General features: G+C 39.5%; 1 protein-coding gene across 2 annotated transcripts in view; it reads right to left on the bottom strand.

Annotated features, from left to right (window-relative positions):
* The window catches only part of LOC131931039 (ethyl acetate hydrolase-like), a 34,916-nt gene that overhangs the window by 5,582 nt on the left and 17,004 nt on the right, over positions 1 to 12,330 (bottom strand). For both annotated transcript variants that reach the window (XM_059287723.1, XM_059287722.1), the window contains exon 2: positions 429 to 687. In XM_059287723.1, coding sequence (XP_059143706.1) covers positions 429 to 638 — 210 coding nt within the window. In that variant the 5' untranslated portion in view covers positions 639 to 687. The remainder of the gene's footprint in view (positions 1 to 428; positions 688 to 12,330) is intronic.

Genomic DNA, 12,330 nt, shown 5'->3' with positions numbered 1-12,330 from the left:
TCAGACAAATTATCCCAAACAGAATATCTCACGGCATTTGTCCTTGAGATAATTTGTTCTGAGATAATTTGTCCTGAGATAATTTGTCCCTGAGATATTTTTTTCTTGGATATTTTGTCTGAGATCATTTGTCCTGTAAGCCTATAGAGCTGGTAAGTAGGTCACCAACCAGTTCTATGGCCCATGCAGGTTTTATTGAGCCGTAGAACTGGTTGGTGACCTACTTACCAGCCCTATTGGCAACATATTTCATTGCCTATCACTGTAAAATTATTGCCGAATTTTCTTCAAAAACACGACTACATTAACCACTTTGCTTACATAGTCACGTTAAACATGTAGTAAACGGAGAAAAAACAACGAATTAACAATCAACTAAAAACAAACAAAAGCACAACTAAACAAAAACCATTAAAAAAACTCGTTACCTCCCCTGAGAAAACCCTCGTCATTTCTTCCCCTTGAACCCTGGCCTCTTCCACGCTGAGCTCACTGAAAGGCTTGCCTCCCATCTCAACGCTCCTCTCCACAAAGGTATAGAACTCTTCGTGGATCGTGTGGCCCTTGGCTATCTCCTCCAGCGGTCCGCAGACTTCTGTGGACGGTCCTGGGGCGTCTGTCTCAGGGGCTTCGGCCATGTCTATGTTTTTTTTTTTTTTTATTTACTGTAGGTTTTAGATGTATAATCTGTAAGTAAACGTGTATTAGCTTATAAAAATATTAAATGTTTTATCGTGTTAAATTATTTTAATTTTTTAGATTCTCGTCTATAAGGTGTAAGAAAGAAAGGAAAAAAAAACAACTGGAAATTAAGGTATAAAGCCTATATTTCTATTAAAATATTTCGCGAAAAAAAAAGCATTTAAAAATGCGTTGTCCATTTTATCCTTCCTTTCCTCGTCTACCTTCATATAGTTTTGTCTGACCTCACACAAGAAAGATCGTTTTGTGTATGTGATCTCATCTTAGGGGTGCCCCCCCCTCCCCCCCCCTTGCCAGTAGACTATTTAACTACATTTTCTAATAATTAATTGCTAGTTAAACTGTTGTTCCATTCAAAACATCAGTTAATTAGTTTTGTTACAGTAATATGTAGGGGACATCGAATTCTTAAGGCCCCTTCCCACCCCACCCCCATTCCACCACTGTAATTATTTTTTTAAAGATAAAAATCTATTGAATCCCCCTTCCTCCCCCCCCCCCCCGCTAGTAGATTGTTTAGCTACATTTTCCATTATTTAATTTATTACTAGTTTAACTGTTTTAATAATCAATTAAAAACCCTTAAGTAATTAATTAGCAGTTTAATTACTGTAATATGGGGGCATACTAATTAATTTATTTAAGTTTTAACTATCGTATTACAAACCCTAAACTAGTTAGCTTAATATTCGAGTAATTTATAAGTGGCATCCTAGTCCTTACATCTGTCCCCCAACTCCACCATTGTAATTATTTTTCTTAAGATAAAAATCTATTAAATTATCTCCCCATGTAACAGACTGCTTCAAATTCCGTGAACCCCATGACCTCCATTAGAAAGACGCTCTTCACTAGAGTAGACATAACAAAAAAATATCTACACTTCTATCGCATTTCATTCTTAGAAATCTAGGCGTGTCATGGTTATCTATCCTTGTGTCTAGACTACCCCAGATAAGTTCCCGCCCTTTGACCTCGGATGTACTAGCACTTGCTGATCTTAAACATAGTCTTTCCGCATACACCGTTTTTGTAAGAGTATAACATTATAATATTTGTATTATATTTTAATTTTTTATGGCTAATAAATTTTATACTTAGTGGCTAATATCCTTTAAGCTTGTGAGTACTGTGAGCTAAAGTAACGCATTTAAAACCTGTTTTAAACCTATGTGCCGATAGTTCTAACTTTCAAACGTATGGGCGGAACTACTATACCGCCAGACCCCGTGTTTTAATATAGCGGCTATTTATGGTGGGACCCTTAGTCAACTTTCTTGAAAAATTTCAATTTTTTCCTCTAAAAATCATTTTTGTTTATCGTATTTTTTTGTGATTTTGAAATCGATTGGCATCGATTTTTTTTGTAATAAATTGAGTAAATTGCTGTTTTCCCCAAAAATGTTATCGGAAAAGTAATCATCTAACAAGGTTATTCATTATTTTGTTAATACATACACATATATGACAAAATATTTAGTCAACAATGCTTCATTTTGTGTTTTCTCAGTTTTCTCAGTTTTGTAAATTTTACGATGAATGAATTTTACTCAAAATGCAAGTGTCAGAAATACTTCAAATGGCCACATTATGTAGCAAACATATGCACCTATAAAGTAGTAGAAGGTTTTGACTGTACTTTAATTTTTTAATTAACTGTGAAAGTTTTAATATTGTTTTCATAAAAAATAGAAAAGATAGAAAATTTATACATTTTAAAAATATCACACAAATTTATTTTGTAAGATATCAAAATTTCCTTCTAACAGATTGTAATTTGTCATGTCTACTAACAATCTGCAAGGTTACTTTGCATTGTTTTCAATTATTGTTTTAGTCATTTTCATTCTACTGTGTACCTAAAAATGTTCAATTTGACAACAAATTTCGCTAAAAATATATAAATTTCCTCCAAAAAAAATACAATATTATATTGTTGAAGTATTTTCAAGTTAATACAATTCCAAAAAAGCAACCCTTTTATAACTTGTAACAAAATGTGTTTTCACTAAAGGCCCCCCCCCCCCCCCCCCCTTAAATAGCCTACATTTGACTGACTTGCCAGATATGAAGCTATTCTATTCACACTCCTAGACAGGAATGAATGAGAAAAAGACGGGTTTAGAACTTGATTACTTCAGGAATGAAATGAGATTGATTCTATTTCTATGTGCTTTATTGAAATGAAATAGGTTAAATTACTAAATGAGGAAATGGCTTAATTTAAAATTTAGTGAGACAGTCTATATATATATATATATATATATAACACCTTTGTATAATCTATATAAATATAAAGCATTTACTCCCACCTCCCCCCCCCACCCCCACGGGTGTATGCACAATAAAACAACAGAAAGTTCCTATCTTTCTACCCCCTCCCCCACCCCCCCCCACAGCCCATTTCTGACGTCAAAGAACGTTTAGAGTCACGTGCAACCATGTTCTCACTTTCAAACCAAACCACGCCAGCTGATGCTAAACGGTAAAAAAACATAGACGTTAACAATCGTACGATCAAAGATGGTGTCTGTAAGGGTCGGAGATTACAGTCTATTTATAGTTATCATGTTAGAACTCTTCAGCTCAGGTGTTTATTTTTTTCTCCCCACATTTTTTTGTTAGCTGTGAAAGATTGTCTAGCGAAAATAGCTGTACCGTAAAGGGGGGGGGGGGGAATTGTAGATCTCATAGAATTTTCTTAAAACATTATTTGAAGTCAGCTTGTATGTAAATTATTCAATGGCGGTTAACGCAAGTAGAGATTTGACTATCAAATGTTGCAAGCAATGTTGATATCAATATTAATGGCTGCCCTCTTTGCGGACGTCTACAAGAAATTGTTTTCCTTTGTGCTGATATCCACTGTTCATGCTGCTCATAGTGTTCTTTTCCTCAGCAGATTTGGTATCCTGGGTGTCGTTGATCCATATGATATCTTGAGTCAGATTGAACCATATGGGGTGAGATTTATCTATATGATATCTTGAGTCACATTGAAACATATGGGGTGACATTTATCCATATGATATGTTGAGTCAGATTGAACCATATGGGGTCACTTTGATCCATATGATATTTCGAAATAAATCTATCCATCTGTTATCTTGTGTATATATCTGTGATATTTTCGGTCACATTTTTTCATATACAACCCTTGTTCACAATGATCGTGCTTTGACCAAAACTTTCACGTTCCTCTTAGATGGGACAGACTGCTTCTTCTTCGTTCTTAATTTTAGTGTTGGAAGGGATCCACTCCAACACAATAAAGTATACGTGTCAACTGGTTATACACCATTAAGGCCATTGAATCCGATTTCAGCCTGCTTTTCTTTTTGGATTTGCTTCCATAGGCTTTGTCCGGCCAAGGACAAACTACAAAGCAGCAGCTTGCTTGATTTTGGAGTTGTCTCTCCTAGAAGAGTGGCTGTCCCCAGGCTAACGAACTTCAACTGCCCGAAAGTTCGAACTCTAGACTTTTCGGTTTAGCAACCATGAGCTTTACAGACTCGACCACGCCGACCCCTCATGTTCCTCAGAGATTGGACTGACCAAATTGTTCCTCTGAGATTGGAAAGACCAAAAATGTTCCTCTGAGATTGGAAAGACCAAAAATGTTCCTCTGAGATTGGACAGACCAAAAATGTTCCTCTGAGATTGGAAAGACCAAAAATGTTCCTCTGAGATTGGAAAGACCAAAAATGTTCCTCTGAGATTGGACTGACCAAAAATATTCCTCTGAGATTGGAAAGACCAAAAATGTTCCTCTGAGATTGGACTGACCAAAAATATTCCTCTGAGATTGGAAAGACCAAAACTTCCATGTTCCTCTGAGATTGGACTGACCAAATATGTTCCTCTGAGATTGGACTGACCAAAAATATTCCTCTGAGATTGGACTGACCAAAACTTCCATGTTCCTCTGAGATTGGACTGACCAAAAATATTCCTCTGAGATTGGACTGACCAAAACTTCCATGTTCCTCTGAGATTGGACTGACCAAATATGTTCCTCTGAGATTGGACTGACCAAAAATATTCCTCTGAGATTGGACTGACCAAAACTTCCATGTTCCTCTGAGATTGGACTGACCAAAAATATTCCTCTGAGATAGGACTGACCAAAACTTCCATGTTCCTCTGAGATTGGACTGACCAAATATGTTCCTCTGAGATTGGACTGACCAAAACTTCCATGTTCCTCTGAGGTTGGACTGACCAAATATGTTCCTCTGAGGTTGGACTGACCAAAAATGTTCCTCTGAGATTGGACTGACCAAAACTTCAATGTTCCTCTGAAATTGGACTGACCAAAAATGTTCCTCTGAGATTGGACTGACCAAAACTTCCATGTTCCTCTGACCAAAACACATATTTCTCAGACACCGGGTTTCTATTTGCACCTTATTTGACCACAGAGCCTTCCAATAAAAAAAAAAATTTCTCTCATACCCGTCCGCGCTTTCCAAAAAACTGCCTATATAATAAAGACGGAGGAAAAAAAAAACACCACCCCATAACCAGCGAACTCTTAACATGGGACGCTATACACTTTAAACCATCTTGAGAGCGTCTGAGGGTTTTCGTGAGGGTTTGGTGGAGGGGTAAGGTTGTGGGGTGGAGTTATGTATTTTTTAATTTTTTTTTTTTTTGGCGAAGTCAAGTTTTTGGATTGACGTGCCCTGAAATCAATAACGGCGTTAAGTGATTGTGTTTAGACGATGGTCGCGCTAAGCCCGACGGTCGGGATATCGGAACACTTAGCCCAGGGCGACCTCTGGCGGGGGGAGATCGCGTGGAGTACGTTAAAGCGAGAGATTTCTCATGCCGGCAGCGTCCAACAGACCTACTCAATAAAGAGAGGGAGGGGGGGGGTATTTAGTTAGATCTGCTATGCCAGAATAAAATATTCTAACGGTTCCTATGTAAAGGAAAGATTTCACATTTATTTGAATGATGGGTGTTGTATGGCCGGCACTTTGCTCAAGCGCCTTAACTCTCCCTCTAATTTAGCCAGTTATCTACTTTGTGGATCTACTATGTCTATGATGAAAGAAAATCATCACTATATATGTATTGAATTACATATATATATATATATATATATATATATATATATATATATATATATATATATATATATATAACTTGTATATTATATATGTTTATTGATTTACATATATAGGCAATATATATATATATATATATATATATATATATATATATATATATATATATATATATATATATATATATATATATATATATATATATATATATATATATATATATATATATATATATATATATATATATATATATATATATATATATATGATATATATGTTTATATATATAATATATATAACCTGTCAATATATTCATATATATATATACGTAAGTAGGGCCCTATGTATATATTTATTTATGTATATATGTATAATTTTAGACCAGTGTATTTTAGGTTGACAATACGATACCAAATTTAAATTTTCAATATGAAATTTCTATCGAAGGCTCACAATTGATACCACATATATGTCTGTTTGCTGATTTTATTTTGTCTGTGCAAAACATTTTCCTTTCTCGGGCATTAATTTTCATAAATCGCATGATTTAAAGAAAAACTAGGTTTCGTTTTCAGGCTCCTTAGTTCCAAGAAGATGAAGTTATTCTTTTCGGTTAAAAAAATATTCTTGAGAAAATATTTGAGCTAGCCTGGCCACCTGGGATTTAACGTAACGCTAGAATTTATTTCCGGGAAATATTTGTCTGATATTTTAAAATTGATGGCGTCATCAATCGTCATTAATCTAAAAATAGCATCGATTTTCGAAATATATAAAAAAAAGGGAGAAATAAGGAACGGAATAATTAAAAAACCAAAATTTATTCTCAAAGGGGTGTGTTGTTTTTTGTTAAGTAACAGTTGAGTTTAGACTTTGTTGTTATATCTAAACAGTGTTTGTGTGGGGGAGGGGAAGGGAGGGGAAGGGAGGGGGGCATTGAGCAATGGAAGTTGTGTGAAGAAGGCGTACCCTAGACGGTCTTTTAAAGTAAAAGTAAGTAAAGTTACTTTTGAAACCTGACGGTCTATGGGGCAAGTGAAGTAGAGTTCACTTGTTTCTATGACCTCGGCATATGGAGAGATAGTGTGGTCAACACTATGCCCAGCCGCCTTTACTTTCCTTAATGTGAGTGAGGTACAAACCAGAGCTGGGTGGACTCAGCGACAGTCTACTGACTTGAACCCGGATTCGAACTCGAGACATACGAGTTAGCAGTCCAGTGTGTATTGGTCTGGGTCGGTGGTTGCGCGGTGGTAGGCCTTAGATCATAGTCGGTTCACGACTTCGAATTTGTGCTTTCAATGAGACCCCCCCCCCCCTCCCCCGCCTCCTTTCTCCGATCTAAGCTTCGGTTTCTATTTCAACTTCTGTCTTTTTATAGACCAAACGTTCTGCCTTAGACCAAACTTCTGCCTGTATGAAAAATCAAATTCAACTTGTTTATAAGACCAAATTTCCGCCCCTTTAAAGACTTCGATCTTTAAAAATGTTCGATCTTTTAAAGACCAAAAACATTCTGTCTGTTTCAAGACTTTCGAAATACTAACGAGTGTCCATCATTGCCTGACTACAACAAATTCGGTACCGCAGTCACTGCGACGCTAGAGAAACTTCCGGTGTCATGGCGGCCGTCTGGTTACGGCAGCTTCCGGTGTCATGGCCGCGGATTGGCTCCCGCCATCACGTGCACGCATCGCCTGGGTGGCTGATTAATCTCTGCAACATGTAAAACACGTAGTTTGTCTCCCCTGTAACTTTCAATACTGCCGAGTTCTTCTGTGATATCGGCGCGGTATTTACACTGCTCAGATGAAGCCTTGGGAAGCCGTTTCTCTCGTCACGTGATCATACACAGAGTTTATTTCAGGCTCCCCCCCCCCCCCCGAAGAAAGTCTACCGCCCACCCCCCCCCCCTTCCCGGAACGAAATGGAATTTATATAGAAACTATATACTTTTACCAGAAAATATCAAGTGCCCCTTACCCCCCCCCCCCGGAGAAAAAAGTCTGGAGGAAACACTGATCATACAGTGGCAGATGGATGTATTGTGGGTGTTTAGATACAACCCATAACTAACGGGTGATTAACTTTTAAACCACAGTCAACTGAGATAGCGGTAATCGGAAAATAAATCACACGGGTATTGAAATATTCATTGATGAGAAGAAAGCTGAATAAGGTGGGGGGGGGGGGGGGGAGGTGGGGGGGGGGGAGGAATTTATCGGAGTTTAACACTTCTCGAAAATGTTTTGTCTTATTCTTTTCTTTTTGTAAAGGATGTAAAACTGTTCATTGTGACGGTGTGGTCGGGTTGTAGAGTATATGACTACTAACCCCGAATGTCTCGAGTTCGAATCCTTGGATTTGAGCCAGTAGGACGTCCACACAGCTCTGATGAGTACCTGATTCTCGTTAGAGAAAGTATAGGCGGCTGGGCATAGTGCTGACCATCATATTTCATTATATGCCGAGGTCATTGAAAGAGGTGAACTCTAGATCATCTGCTTTAAGAGTCTTAGTCCCTCGTATGCCCTTATTAAATACTCAGGGGAACTCTACCTCACCTACCGTTATGTTTATGAAGGCGCGATGCTTTTTTTTTCTTGAACTAGTTTATCAACAAGACAAGGGTCTAAAAAACAAAAAGTTTAGCGTCTCATGTTGACACCACGCTAATTTCACGCTACCGCAACGTGCTAGCGTCATGTTGGCAGCACACAAACACTACGCTAACACCATGCTTATTTCACGCTAGTTTAACGCTAGCACACCACGTGCTAGCGTCATGTTGGCACCACACAAACACTAAGCTAATATCGCACTGACTCAATGCTAAAACTACGCTAATACTATGCTAATGCTACATTTCCGGGAACCTTCTTGTTAATCTTCTCCAAACCATTACACTAAACCTAAACCATAACCCTGACTCCGGTCGCTATCTTAAGCCCCCACCCCCACCCCCTCCCCCCCCCTACCCCACCCCTCGGGCTGACAACCAATGACCTTGCTCAAATATATCACCCAACCCTTTCTCACCCTCATCCCAGCATTATCGTGTACTACGGCCATTAAACTCCGCTGCGGACGTGACGTCACGATGACCGTGGTACCACAAAACAAAGACGGCCGCAATTTGTGACCCAGCCCGCCCCAATAAACAACGCGAAACAAGGCACGTGCAGATAATAAATTCAGACTATAAAGCCAAGCAATAAATGATTTATGCCTTTTGTTTTATAAATAAGGTTCTGGATTGTCCGTGTTATTGCGCTTTGTTGATTTTAGGCGCAGAGGCGTAGCGACGCATTCCGGCGTCCGGGGTGAACTATTAATTTCGCCCCCCCCCACCCCAATTTATATATAATTATTCACATTTGCAAAGAAGCGCCCCCACCCTCCTCACATTGAGAAAGGTCGAGAATTTATTAACAGTCATTGTAACTTAACATTTTTTTTTAATTTGGTGTCACACAAAGGATGGCGACAACAGTTAAGCTAGACACTAAAGCCAAGCTGCAGTCTACATTCTTAACTTCGACTGTAAATAATTCAGGAATGCTGCTCAGAATAAGCCTTTCCTTTCTTTTCTAAGCCTTGGGCGCAAGCCCTGATCGGCCGCCCCACCCCCCCCCCTAGCTACGCCACTATTTAGGCGTACTGCATCAGGATTAGGGTTAGGCTTAGGGTTAGACTTGCCTTACTTTTGGGTATGGTTAGAATGGTTAGCGCCAAGTTCGGTTTTTATTTTATCGTTAGTTGTAGATACACCCTTTTAAATCTGATGGTCACTATGGCAGGCGAAGTAGAGTTAACCTATTTCAATGACCTCGACAGGATAGAGTGAGTCAAGCATCCGTTAGAGCTCCGAAGACTCAGAACGTCCTAGGGTCTCAAGCCCGGGATCCGAACTCGAGACTTTCGCGTGTGCCTGACACGCCGTCCCAAATCGTTAAATGTGTGCATCTATTGCTATTGCTTGCAACAGCTTCTATTTTTAAACTGCTATAGATATTCCCTAGCCTGTTACGGCGTGGCAGAATTGATTGCTAATTATATCGTTAATTAGGCGGAAGTGAGAGTCATCAAAATCGGCAGCGGGCATTCTCCTATTACCAGTGTTCAACATGGACTCTTCCAACAAAAGGTGTGTTAGGCTCTAAGTATTGTTATATCAGGTGTAAAGAGTTTATTCCAGGCATCCCCCCGAAGAAAGTCTTCCAACTCCCCCCCCCCCCCTCTCCCCCCTCTGAACGAAATGGAATTTATAGAGAAAATATATACTGGAATAAAGCTGGAATCTCCAGTCTTCTTTCTTCTTCTTCGTTCTTAATTTTAGTGCTGGAAGGTATCCCCCTCCAACACAATTGAGGATACGTGTTAACTGGTTATGCGCCATCGAAACCATTGACTCCGATTTCAGCCTGCTTTTTTTTTTTGGATTTGCTTCCATAGCCTTTGTCCAACCAAGAACAAACTACAAGGCAGCAGTTGTTTGATTTTGGAGTTGTCTCTCCTAAAACAGTTGCTGTCCCCAGCTAACGAGCCTCATCTGCCCGAGAATTTGCAGTGAATGGAGAAAGTTGGCCGGTCTAGGAAATCATGGAAAAGAACGGCAGAAGAAAAGGCAAAGGCTCACGTGGGCGCAGATTAGGAGATATACCCAAAACCGAGTCTGATGTAAAGTGTGAATTGCGGCCCATTTGCTCCCCAGGGGCCACAAAGGAATACATTGAGTTAGAATGTGAGATAGATAACGTGTAAGCTTTGAAATAAGCGAGATATTTTATTTTATAATTTTACTCTCAACCAGTAACCTAACACCCCCCTTTTTTTTTAAAAAAAGAAGATTCTATCCTCGCCATACTATCAGCAGTTGTATGTACTAATAGCCCACACATAACATTGAATTTTTTTATTTGGCAATGTGTTAATTCATCCTGTAACATTTCCTCCATCTCTACCCCCCCCCCTCCTCCTTGTATCCGTCCCACAATCCCACACTACCACCGTGGCAAGCCACATCCGGTGTCCGGGTTCCCTAGGGTGTTATTAATGTAAATGACGTTGTCAGTAACGGAACCGAGCGTCGTAATACGCATAATTATCTGCCTTTATGAGCGGGTGGGGCGATGGGGTGTATGTCGTACCCGTTTATGATAAAAGCACTATAATGTAATCTTCCGAAAAAAGGGGTGTTTGCTTGATTGGGGTAAAGTATTAACTCACATATTATGCCCGTAAAACGGCTCTGAGCCAATACAGCTTTAATAAGTACCTGGAATCAAGTAAGGGACTGCAAAAGCCGACATCACAGAGACATGACCTCTACTTCACACAGTTTCTTCCAGGCATCTCTTCGGGGGGCAGAGTCTACCGCCCCCCCCCCCCCCCCCCGAACGAGATGGACTTTACATAGTTGTTGACTATCGTGTCTAAAAGGTTAACTTCACTTATACCCGGTGATGTCTACGGAAGTTGTATACAGAATCATACATAACCCAAATCCTAGTCCTAACCCAAACTCAAACCTGTGGCGTCACAAGATGAGGGCGGGGTGTGCGGGGTGACAGCATTAAGGGAGTGACACCATTTAGGTAGTGACACCAATTTAGGGTGACACCATTTAGGGGGTGTCATCATTTAGGTGTTGTCATCATTTAAGGAGTGACACCATTTAAGTCGTGACACCATTTAAGTGGTGACACCATTTAGGGGGTGTCATCATTTAGGGGAGTGACACCATTTAGGTGGTGACACCATTTAAGTGGTGACACCATTTAGGGGTGTCATCATTTAGGGGAGTGACACCATTTAGGTGGTGACACCATTTAAGTGGTGACACCATTTAGGGGGTGTCATCATTTAGGGGAGACACCATTTAGGTGGTGACATCATTTAAGAGTTGACACCATTTAGGTGGTGACAGCATTTAGAGGGTGTCATCATTTAGGGGGTGACACCATTTTGGGGTGACACCATTTAGGTGGTGACATCATTTAGGGGGTGTCATCATTTAGGTGTTGTCATCATTTAAGGGATAACAACACCATTTAGGAGTGACACCATTTAGGTGGTGACAGCATTTAGAGGGTGTCATCATTTAGGGGGTGTCATCATTTAGGTGTTGTCATCATTTAAGGGATAACAACACCATTTTGGGGTGACACCATTTAGGTGGTGACATCATTTAGGGGGTGTCATCATTTAAGGGATAACAACACCATTTAGGTGGTGTCATCATTTAGGTGGTGACACCATTTAGGAATGACACACAAGCAAGTTCATCAATATACTATCAACAAATCCCCGATGAAATGGGAGAATCCATTGTCGGATATAATTTTAAAAATATCACCGCTGTTGTACGTATCCCATCTCATCCTGCCACCCCTAATTATTTACGAATAGATCGACCCAATTAGACGATCCCTATGGGAAAGTGTATTTCTAGAAGCACAAGACATATTTATTTGTCTTGTAAGAGTTTAATTAAGATTAGAGTTTTTGCATCAATTTATTAATGTAAGATAAACTTATGTAGGCCGTTCATTTA

Source organism: Physella acuta, unplaced genomic scaffold, assembly GCF_028476545.2.
Source record: "Physella acuta isolate Inbredline_101_S28 unplaced genomic scaffold, ASM2847654v3 ptg001880l, whole genome shotgun sequence".
NCBI classification, from domain to species: domain Eukaryota; kingdom Metazoa; phylum Mollusca; class Gastropoda; family Physidae; genus Physella; species Physella acuta.
Note: the sequence above shows the minus strand (reverse complement) of the source record. Positions and strands in the feature narration are given on the sequence as shown.